Source organism: Acinonyx jubatus, chromosome C2 (genome assembly GCF_027475565.1).
Source record: "Acinonyx jubatus isolate Ajub_Pintada_27869175 chromosome C2, VMU_Ajub_asm_v1.0, whole genome shotgun sequence".
NCBI classification, from domain to species: domain Eukaryota; kingdom Metazoa; phylum Chordata; class Mammalia; order Carnivora; family Felidae; genus Acinonyx; species Acinonyx jubatus.
In genome coordinates, this window is record NC_069384.1 from 45,370,757 (window position 1) to 45,382,781 (window position 12,025).

Consider the following 12,025-nt stretch of genomic DNA (forward strand, 5'->3'; position numbering starts at 1 on the left):
AAAAAAGAAGAAGAATGCAAAACAGGTATTACTATCCTCTAGCAAAATAATGTAGAAGGAAGCAAACTCAGGAAGGTGGGTGATTTGCTAAAGACACAGAGTTAATAAGTGAATTCCTGCTCTAACAATTGCTTCTAATCTCACACTTTCCTAGTCAGCTCCCTCTATATTTTTTGGCTGTGATGCCTTTCAGAAAAACATACTTCGGAGGGAGGAGACTTTTTTGTTTGTTTGTTTTTTAATGTTTATTTCTTTTTGAGAGAGAGAGAGAGAATGAGTGAGCCAGAGAAAGAGAAAGAGAGAGCATGAACGGGATAGGGGCAGAGAGAGAGAAGACAGAATCCTAAGTAGGCTCCAGGCTCTGAGCTGTCAGCACAGAACCTGACGCGGGGCTAGAACTCATGAACCATGAGGTCATGACCTGAGCCAAAGTCAGGTGCTTAACTGACTGAGCCACCCAGGCACCCCCAGAGGGAGAAGATTTTTAAATGGATTTAAATATCTTCTGGTTTTTGGAGATCTAAACTTAGTTTCTAGTCATAAAGGGCTGGGATAGTGGTAATAAAAGCCTATGGGTAAAGGTTTCTCTCACAAAGCAAGTTTGCCTGAGAAAATTCTCTTTCCAGGAGCGAGGAGAAAGCCTGGAGCATTTTTAGTTATAGATTTATGGGCACAATGCATAATTCAGGTGCCATTAAACCTTGCATACTGATGAATATTGTTTTTTCAAATTTTATATCCTCCTAGGTTTTCTGGCTTTAGGCAGATGCTGCTATACTATGATCCTGCCTCAAAGTAGAAACTCTGGTACCCACAATAGCAGATCAGAGGTTTATAAAAGGCCCCTGAGCAAGTCTGCAAAAAAACACAAAGTCAACAGCTGCTTCTACCCATGGTGCCCCAAGTTAATCAGGAACGATTTTATCTTCCATGGGTTGAATTCTGTTGTCAACAGTCATGCAGCAAAATGCCAAGCCAGGGAGGTTTCTGGATGACTTTGTGTCACAAAACATACTCATTTTACCATATTCCTGGCGCAGTTGACTTTTGAACAATACAGGGTTAGGGAGGCCAACCTCTGTGTAGTTGAAAATCCTGTGTAACTTTTGACTCCCCCAAAACTTAACTGCTAAAAGCCTACTGTTGACAGGAAGCCTTACCAACAACATAGTTAATGCATATTTTGTATATGTATTTTATACCGTATTCTTACAGTAAAGTTAGCTAGAAAAAAGAAAATGTTACTAAGAAAATCATAAGAGAAAATACATTCACAGTACTGTACTATATTTATTGAAAAAAATCCACATATAAGTAGATGTGTGCAGTTCAAATCTGTGTTGTTCAAGTGCACTTTAAAGCTGGAAGGGACCACTGAAGTCTTTGAGTCTACCTCCTTCACAGTATACACATGGATAAATTAGCAACCAAAGTGCTTAGATGAGTCGTGGTAAAGAAAATATTATTCATGACACTTGGTGTTTTTTTAAAAAAATTTAGTGTTTATTTATTTTTGAGAGAGAAAGAGAGATGGAGTGCAAGTGGGGGAGGGACATAGAGAGAGGGAGACACAGAATCCGAAGCAGGCTCCAGGCTCTGAGCAGTCAGCACAGAGCCTGATGCGGGGCTCAAACCCATGGACTGCAAGATCATGACCTGAGATGAAGTCGGACACTCAACAACCGACTGAGCCACCCAGGCGCCCTCATGACACTTGTTAAAGAACAGTAAGGAAGATTTTATTTAGGGGGACTACTATACTTTGGTTTATATAGGGAGAGAGTGGGCTCAGATCCAAATATAACAAGGCAAAGTGGGAATTTATAGCCAAGGAGTAGGGTGGGGGGCAGTGGATGGGAAATTACTCAGAGGAAACATCAGGGGTGAGGGGTGGGTGATTCTGGCTAAAAGGACCTAACAGGATCCTTGCTGAAGGCAGACCAGGGTGATCAGACATCACTTGTGGGTGGTGCAAGATGAGGACTCTTATAAGATTTGAAGGGAGGCAGATATTATGGATGGAGGATTCTGGCTAAATGGACGTAGCAGAGATAAACATGGAAGCTCAAAAGTCAGAGTCTAGGTGAGAAGTAAGTTCAGAGGAGCCTTAGCAGAGTTTGGTCAAAGAGAGAATCTCTGTCAGTAGATAGTGTCAGAACCAAGCCTGGAACCAGGTAACCTGTCTCTGGGCTTTGACTGGCTCTGCTATCAACTGGAATAGCTGTGTGGACAACAATTTTGAGTCCTCCTTTGTTTGGGGATTCCCCAAGACCATCCTCAGGTTCCATGATTCACTAGAAGGACTCACAGGACTCATCAAAGTTGTTCCACTGACAGTTATGGTTTATTGTAATGAAAGGACACAGATTAAAATCAGCAATGGAAAGGCACAGAGGGCAGGGTCCAGGAGAGACCAAGAGCAAGTTTCCATCTGTCCTGTTCGAGTGGAGCTATGTGGGCAGTGCTACTGTCCTAACAGTGAGTGTGACAACACACATGGAGGACTTCCAACCAGGGGAGCTACCTGAGTCTTGGGGTCCAAGGTATTAACTGAGAGTTGGTCACACAGGTCTGGCTGACCTCGGTCTCCAGCCCCTCCAGGGGTCAAGCTGCTACCCAGTAGCTCAAAGCCTCCTCCATAGATCACATTGTTAGCATAGACTTCCTGGTGTGCCCCAAGGCTTCAGGGGAAACAAAGATCTTCTTAACAGGCAAGATATTTCAAGGGCTTAGAGGTCATCTCCCAGGAGCCAGAAATCATTCTTTGGAATATGTAGGGTACAGACAATCTACTAAACTAATTCTTTCATCAAAATTAATTATTTTGAAAAGTTAAAAGTTTTACAAAGTTGGTACCTTGGCCAGATGCTGCCATTCTGCTACTGATTCCTGGTAAGGCCTGACTCTAGTTCTTATTAGAGTCCCATGTTACACCTGACTTAAAATTTCTATTGAAAGTGGTTCTCCTGGGGGGCTCAGTGGGTTAAGCGTCAGACTCTTGATTTCTGCTCAGGTCATGACCTCACAATTCGGTTCATGAGATCAAGCCCTGTGTCAGGCTCCACGCTGAGAGCACTGAGCCTGCTTGGGGTCCTCTCTCCCTCTCTCTCTGCACCCCTTCCTGCTCTTGTATGCTCTCTCTCAAAATAAACATTTTTTTAAAGTTCTATTGAAAGTGGTACTTTCCTTTTCATTGCATTTTTATTTTTATTTTTTAAAATAGTTATTTATTTTGAGAGAGATCATGTACAAGCATGAGTGGGGGAGAGGCAGAGAGAGAGAGAGGAAGAAAGAGAATCCCAAGCAGGCCCCACACCCAGCATGGAGCCCAATGCAGGGCTTGATCTCAGGACCGTGAGATCATGACTTGAGCCAAAATTAAGAATTGGAGGCTTAACTGACTGAGTTAAGAGGCAGCCCTCTTTCATTGCATTTTTAAAAACATTGACATCAATATGGCAACAGCACCTTTGCACTAAAGTGAGCAAGGTGTAGAGCAAAAAATCTATTAATTTTCTATGACCACTTGGTGGCTTAAAACAACAGAAGTTTCTTCTTTCACAGTTTTGGAGGACAGGTCTGAAATCAGTATCACTGCACTGAAATCAAGGTGTCAGAAAGGTCCTGTTCCCTCCAAAGGCTTTTAGGGAAAATTCATTCCTTGCCTCTTCCAGCTTCTGGCAGCTGCTGGCATTCCTGTACTAGTGGCTGCATCACACTCCACTCTCTGTCTTAATGGTCACATTGTCTTCTACTCTTCTTTGCATGTCAGATCGTACTCTACCTTTCTCTAACAAGGATGCTTATGATGGACAGCACTTAGATCCCAACCAACTGATCGAAGATAATTTTCCTATCTCAAGATCCTTAACTTAATCATATCTGCAAGGATCCTTTTCTTCTTTTCCTTTTTCTTTTCTTTTCTTTTCTTTCCTTTTCTTTCCTTTCCTTTTCTTTCTTTCTTTCTTTCTTTCTTTCTTTCTTTCTTTCTTTCTTTCTTCTGCTTTTTCTTTCGCCAAATAAGGTAACTTCTGCATGTTTCAAGGACTAGGACATGGATACCTTTCAGGGAGCCATTTTTTTTCCCCCACAGTCTTACTATAGAGTTTTCCTAGGATTTTTAAGATATGAAAAAAATTGAATTACTTGGATTTACTACACATTTTAAGAATTACCAATGATAAGCCATCAGTATGCACAGGATTTATTAGGCTAAAAGAATATATAGTGCATTAAAGATGGAGTGCTGTTATAGCATAGTGTCAGAAAAAATGGTGGCTTTTAAAATTTTTTGTTAGCGTTTAGTGGAGAGAGAGAGAGAGAGCACAAGCAGAGGAAGGGCAGAGAGAAGAGTAAGACACAGAATCCTAAGCAGGCTCCAGGCTCTGAGTTGTCAGCACAGAGCCTGATGTGGGCTGACCTAAGCCGAAGTTGGACACTCAACTGACTGAGCCACCCAGGCGCCCCAGAAAAAATGTTTTGAATTAAAAAAAATGAAAAGGAAGTGAACAAATTAGCAGTAATTTGAATGATGACTATACCTTCTTGTGAAAAATGAAGGAGATAATTAAGAAAACTAGTTAATCCAAGATTCTAAGACTGTTTGGTAGTATGTAGTTGGTGAAGAAGAAAAGCAATTTTATGTACCTATAAAACTGTGGGCCAGGCTTTTAGGGATTTCCATAATTCAGCTCCACTCTGTCCCATCTTCTTTTCTATCATTCTCCAACAATACACTGTATAGGTAGAGTTAGACTAGAAAACTATTCTTTAAAATCTGAAGTTAGTAGAAGGAAAAATAATATTTTCTGCTGTGTCTCAGTCTTCAGGATGACTAAATAGACAGTAATAGTGTGAGCTTAGCCTGAAGTGAGGTGCACTAACTTTAGTGTAGACGACCCTGGCATAGGGAAGCCAAAGATGGTCCATAGCCCTCCTTACCTGAGACTGAAAAGGACATTTCCATCAGGGTATACACGTAGCATGATGTTCTCCACAGTTGTATCATGGATGAATGATCTTTTAGAATGGACAAAAAATATGTCAGGCACCCAAATCTTTTTGATCAATCTATGATCAAAGGTCATGCTTTTGTTTGTTGTGCTAGGAAAGGAGAGCCTCTCATCTTTCCAGTAATGTCTGAGATAAAAAGTCATTGTAAAGTCCTAGGCAGAGAGAAACAGAGACAAGTCAAAGCCACTAAGAATATAGTTCAGGATGACCAATCAATACCATTAGTCCCAGATTGATTGGCATGGGTGTTAATGACATATAAAATGAATAGCGTATATTGTATTTTCTGGTAGATTTAGGGTAAATCCAGTGAGCTTGAGTTGTAGAACCTCTCCTTCATCTGGAGTCTGATGAATGTTGAGTTTCTGGGAACCATAGAGAATTCAATTTGGGTAAGGGAAGCCAGGTTATAACTGGGAAACATTTCTGTGTAAGTACTGGTCAATCACCTAAAGAGATCTCAGAAGAAAAGGACTTGAATCCACATGGCCCAATATTTTATTTTGACTTATTTTTTTTTATTGCAAATAAATATTCACTTTTATAATGTATCCATAAATTTATATTGTTTTTGTTAAGGAACAAAACTACAGTCCCATAAAACTACAGCCCCTTCCCCCCCATTTGAATAACCTACAGTCCCACAAAAATAGATACAGTATTTATTAGAGCTATTAGTGGTAAGTGTGCTGTCAGAGATCCTGAGATGGAGACAATGATTTTCTTCAGCTTGGGAGACAGAAAGAATACCAATAAATAGTGGTTCTCAAATTCTAGTGTGCAAAAGACTTACCTGTGAATTTGTTAAAATGGCATATTCCCCAGAAGCTAGTACCAGTGTGGCTCAGGGAATTGAATTGTTAGTGTATAACACAATTGTAAAGAGATAAATATGAGGGGGGGATTATATTAATGTTATTTTAGAGAAAAAAAAAATTTGGTTAGTCACTAATTTGAGCTTTGTTTGGCTCTCAGATGCTATGTTTACTATTATGTTTGTTTGAACAGAAACTCCCCTAGCTACATTCAAGTCATTGGGTGTGGACAATGATGATGTGTTTCACCTTTCACAATTGTTTATTTCTTACTATCATTTATTTCCCAGCAATACTCAAATTATTGTCTAACTAGTTACATGTGATAGAACTTTGACATTTATTACATAGGCAAAAGACAAACTTCAGTAAACTACAAATAAGTCACCAATTAATGATGAACTAGATTTGTTTGTTTTTTGTTTTTTGTTTTTTAGGTTAGGAATAGAGGTACATTGTATTATTGCTCTTGGTTAATCAGGGAGCATCAGCCATGTCTAATTTTGGATTAGGGTGAGCGCAAATAAATAGAATGATTCATTCATTACCCTAACACTACTCTATAGGGAGTTGTGTGGGTTACTGCATGGACTGCTTTAGTAAGCATATATTTAGAATTAGGTGCTCAGTCTGATCTGAAGGTCACTGGGCAAACACAGAGCCTAGGAAGTGGAATAGCAGACATTGGTACATGTCAGTGATACATCAACATCACCACTAGTGGGCATGTTGAGAAGAGCGTGGGGTAAAACTCCAAGGAATTGAAAGTGAATTCCGGGTAGGGCAAGTGAATGACAGGGTGGGAAGATGATAAATGAGAAGCAAAAGAAACCAACACTGGGTGTCACTTATAATTAGAAAGCATTTTCTCATTGGGCATGGAGAACCCAGTCCAGTTTTAGCTGATACTGAATACCAGAGAAGACCTTAATCAGGAGAGAAGGGTGAGGTCAGGTTTTAGGGGCAGAGGGTGGAGACAATGAGTCATTCAGGGATAATTTAGAGATTATGCTAGGAAAGGGGAAATGAATGTTTGCTCCTAGAGTACAACAGGCTCAAGAAAATGTCAGTAAAAGCAGATTTTGGTCAGATAAGACCCAAAACCTTCTAAACAAGGCATTTTTTAATAGTGAGTACTATCTGTGCTATTGCCTTTGGAGTAGTGTGGTTAAAATGAAGGAAGTTTCAGAGTGAACTGAAATAAATATTGAATTTTCTAATGATAAGGACTAGAAGAACATTAACTGAAGATTGAAACAAGATATAATATGTCATAAAAAATTTTGTTTAGAATTTATTGGAATTTTTATATGTCCTATAACTTTTCATTCAGCTAGCATTTTGATGGCAATAACTAGCTGGGGGAATCACTATAAATAAAAATATTAAGTATACATATAAAAATATTGCTTGATCTTCCAACTTCATTGATTAATGTTTTCTAGATCTGGCTTCCTTAAGAGATTCCCAAACTTGTTCTCTCTCTCTCTCTCTCTCTCCTTTTTTTTTTTTTTATATATATATCTTCATTTTTTTTTTTTTACATTTTATCTTTAATTGTGGTATTTGCATATTATAAAAGTAATACATACAATCTAAATTTCAAGCAGAAAGAAGTGAATAGAGAGAGCCAAGCAACTTCAACTCTATGACGTAAAATAAGAAAAATATATAATAGCAACATACATAACTAAAATGGTTCATTAAAGCACCAGTGATTTTGACACTATTCTCTAACCTTCCAGGGAAAGACCAATGTCTTGTGGAGAAACTTACCATGTTAACCTCCGAAATGCTGTCAAGGCTTTCAATTTGGACATCTATACCCACTGGTACTGGAGACCCTTAAGAAAGAAGAATGAATGATATACTCAGAAATCATTGAAATTATTTTGGAAACATTCAAAGCAGAGAGAGATCAATGTTGCAAATTAACAACAAATTTCTCCAGTATCCATCAATATATTATCATACAGTCAATGACAATAAAAGGGCACATGTATAAATAAACGTTATTTCAATAATTATTATATATTTGCTTATGAATAACTCAATATCTTCCTTCTTATAGTATACTTAGAGTATAGAAATAGTGTTTCAATTTTTTTTTTGTTTTAGCTAGTAGTGATTTAAAAAGGAACAACGTTTCAAAAATATGTCTGAGAGTATGTAGAATTATGGGTTCTCTATGGTAAGAGTCATATTTTATAGTCAGGGAGTGTAGTCATGGAATTCATGACTCTGGGCAGTGTGGAAGCCTTTTCTCTCTTGCCAAAAACTCAGCCTCTTTCACTTGGGCTGTGCATGGCAGACTAGAGGAACACAGATGATAGTATAGTGCTGTGCAGGAACGTCAGACATTCACAGATGTCCCTTTGCAGAACATCAGTAACCACAACCTGCAGTTCGGATGAAGCAAACATCCTTCAAATGTATTTGAGGGACATCTGGATGGCTCAGTCGGTTAAGCATCTGACTCTTGATTGGGCTCAGGTCATGATCTCACGGTTTGTGAGTTCAAGCCTTGCATCGGGCTCCACGCTGACAGTGCAGAGCCTGGTTGGGATTCTCTCTCACCCTTTTCCTCTCTCTCTCTCTCTCAAAATAAATAAATACATTTGAAAAAAAAAAGAAATATGTTTGATGAAAATGTATTGAAAGTCAGAACTGGAGAAACCTCAGACAGACTAGTGTTGAGATGTGTTTGCAGTTGGACCTCAGAGAACCAGGTTGTGACCAATTCTCAATTAAATCTTATTGTCTCTGTATAACTCTGAGTTTTAAAAAATGCTTTCAACTATTTTTGAAAAAATAGAAATCTTGCCTAGATGGATCCCAGGTGGCTGTTTTAGTCAAGATTCTGAGAATGAGAAGGGTCAGGCTAGAAAACTTCCTTACTGAGGCTAATTAATGTCTGGATGTGCTATATGTGACATACATGTGCATACAATTCAACAAAGCACCTAATTATTGTGTTTTAAATGTGCAACTTATTTTAAAACAAGATATGCCTCACTAGTCCCTGTCCACCATCTTTGACTCCCTTCATTAAGGCTGAAGATACCTTCCTTTTACAAATACAGATTCCCTTTTATGTTTCATAATACACCCTTATATCATTCCTTATTTACAGAGGTTGTAGCTGGACAGGCCCCGGGTCTGTCACTCAAATATATTTCTGCTCCAGGCTTCAGGAACACCTTACTTGCATCTTAACCACTAATGACTTCCTGCCATATTGGATTAATTACTTTCTACAACATTAATTATGACAATTATATTTAAAAACTGTTTAATGATAATTATGATTATGCATTAACTTGGTGACTATTCAGTATTACTCCATTACTTACTGAGTTCAGCTCTAATGCTTTTGTTTTGTTTACTCTTTTTCCTTAATTAGTATAGATATCAAAATAAAACTTCATGGCCTTTCAGGATGGCTTCAGGATGAGTACATCTTTCCATTAACTCCAATACTCCAAGGGACTGAAAGGCTTGCCAAGATCTTAGAGAGAGGTAGCAGGAATGTCCTGGTTAAAATTCCGGTGTTAGAGTCACAGACTAGAGTTTGAACCTAACTCGACCACTCATATGTGATCCAGGGTAAGTAACATTTCTAAGCTTAGTTTCCTCACCTTTAAAATCTCACCTTGGAGACTTATTTGAGGACTAGAAACAATGCACAGTTAGTAAACTTAATTGGTGCTCAATAAATGGCACTAAATAAATGTTATTGCTACTGCAATTCAGCAAAAATGTGAACCTGCTCCGAGGAATGCAAGCTACTATTCCCAATCCGACACTCAAACATTTAGATAATCCGTCCACCTCTGACTAGAAAATGATACAGTGCTTCTCATAGAGTTCTTATTTCATGACAAAACCTGAGAACAATTTGCATTTGGGATCGTGTGACTTGTTAAGCAGATCCCAGTTGCTAATGACTATTTCTGCAAGGCTGGGGCAGTCTTATTAAGCCACCATCCAAGGAGGTAGTTATGCCACCACTGGGTGAGCAACAGACCCTCAGGGTTGTTTGAAGGCTGATCTGAGAGTGGGGTAGAAACATGGCTAGGAATGGACTCCTAGAAACATTCTACATTTCTTTTTTTTCCTTTTGATTTATTCTATTCTTGTGGGGATGACCTCTGCCATTTTGAAGAAAAGTGTTTGCCCTCAGATGCCATCTGACCTCATTTTTAGCTCCTTTGAACTTCATGCTCAAGTGTACCTTGTCTGGGGTCTGGGAATCTACACATTCCTGAAAACCGTGTGGATAGTGAGGGGCATATAAAGGCAAGATACAAAATCACAGAATTGTGGAGATACATATAAGTGCCAAAAATTCTTTTTACAGATAAGGAGCTGAGTCTCAGAGAAAGGGTAATAATAAAGCAGATACATTAAAAATCATAGAATTTCTAGCCACTAAACCTGAACTGAAGCCAAACTTCCGTAAATCCCTTAATTCCTCTGAGCTTAGTTTGCTTATCTGTAAAATAGTGGGAACAATTCTGTGGTACTTCCCTAATAGCATCGCTGTGAGACTAAGCAAAACAATGCATGTCAAGACCTTGACCTAACCCCATTCAAATGGCTTAACAACCAACTTGTTCAGCATCTACTGGATCAGTCATACATATAACAACATGAATGATAACAATTTCACAAATACTTTCATTAATGCTATATATAAAGCATCTGGAATACAGTAAAAATAAATAAATATTAACCATTATCATGTGTTGATTTCCCAGGATCATTGTCTAGGTAGTAGTACACACATTTATAGTCTTTTTTTTACATACATAGATTGCCAGTCTATTTTTTACATAGGCTGGGATAAGAGTTAAATAACAGTTACACATCTTATGTGGATAGTGCATTTAAAATACATTATACAATATTTTATCCCATATTGTCATTATAGCCGTTTGTTAGGTAGGTTGAGCCAATGTTAGATGCAATTGACATACGACCTAACTCATTCAGAGATACTGGAGAGCTTGCCTGAAACCTAAAGCTAGTTAATGCAGGAATACGGCCAGGTCCCTCTGGCTCTCAGTCTAGTCCTTTTGTTTGACAAGCATGGATTATACAAGCGGCTCTCACAACGTTAGCTTTTGACTGGACCCAGTAGCCAGTATCTAGATGCTAAATTGATTTCACTTTAAAGAACCAAACAAATCATCATCTCTAGGACTGAATCAAAAAAGCCCTTAGTGATGAGAGATGTAAAGGGTGGGGAAAACATAAAGAAAATGAGCTGCAATTTACAACCCAAGTTAAACAAAAAACTCCCCTAAATTTATATCCTCCTGTTTCCACATAATGAGTCAATTAATCTTCTAATGCTTTATAAAAGTAAAAAACACTGCGGTAGCAGCTGGTTTTAATGTTAAAGCTAATTAGGAAAACACATTAAGGCAAGAGAAGTGCTGAAGTTACATTTAGCTCAAGAGGAAAGAGGTATGTGCGTGTGTTTATGTTGTGGACAAGTATAAAGAAAGAGAAGATAAATTAAAGCTTGTCATTTATATCCTGCAGCCTGATTTCCTCAGGAAGGCATCCTTGAGAGAACAGAGAAATGGGTCACCAGTAGGAAGAACTGTTCTGACCAAGACAAGAGAAGGTTAAGGACTGTATTTCACAGAGCTACCAGTGTGACACTTCGGACTGAATTTATGGATTTTTCTGCCTGAAATGACTGAACATGTAAGACATTTGGACACCATTTAGCCCCAGTCCACGATTGTCAGAAAAATTTCCTCATCGTGGGATGATTTGCCACCTGCCACTAAGTAGCGTTTCAATTGCATTTTTAATAACCCCACAAAGTAGCCTCAGGAAAAATAAAATTGTTTAAAAAAATCATTCCCACTTAAAATCTTAACAGGTTATCTCTAACAGATCAAAACAAGTGGAAATGTAAGGTCAATTCTATGTTTTTGTTGGGGATGGGGATGATACACGGAAGGGAGAATGAAGATTTAAGTGTTTTAAGGTAAGAACAGAGGGTCCTCACCTGGCAATCTACAGTCGTGTTTCTCAAATTGTAAAGTGTGTTCAAATCACCTGGGGATTTTATTAAAATGTGGATTTTGATTCAGAAAGCCTGAGCAAGGAGCCTGAGCTTCGGCATTTGTAACTAACTTCCAGGTGATTCTGCTGCTGGCCCTTGAACCATTTTGAGC

The 12,025-nt window shown here is 38.5% G+C and overlaps 1 protein-coding gene across 5 annotated transcripts in view; it reads right to left on the minus strand.

Annotated features, from left to right (window-relative positions):
- Nucleotides 1–12,025, minus strand: part of GABRR3 (gamma-aminobutyric acid type A receptor subunit rho3) — a 49,368-nt gene that overhangs the window by 22,934 nt on the left and 14,409 nt on the right. For all 5 annotated transcript variants that reach the window (XM_015081138.3, XM_053220717.1, XM_027077605.2 and 2 more), the window contains 2 exons: nt 7,605–7,672; nt 4,942–5,165 (listed from right to left, as the gene is read on the minus strand). In XM_015081138.3, the coding sequence (XP_014936624.2) occupies nt 4,942–5,165; nt 7,605–7,672 (292 nt within the window). The remainder of the gene's footprint in view (nt 1–4,941; nt 5,166–7,604; nt 7,673–12,025) is intronic.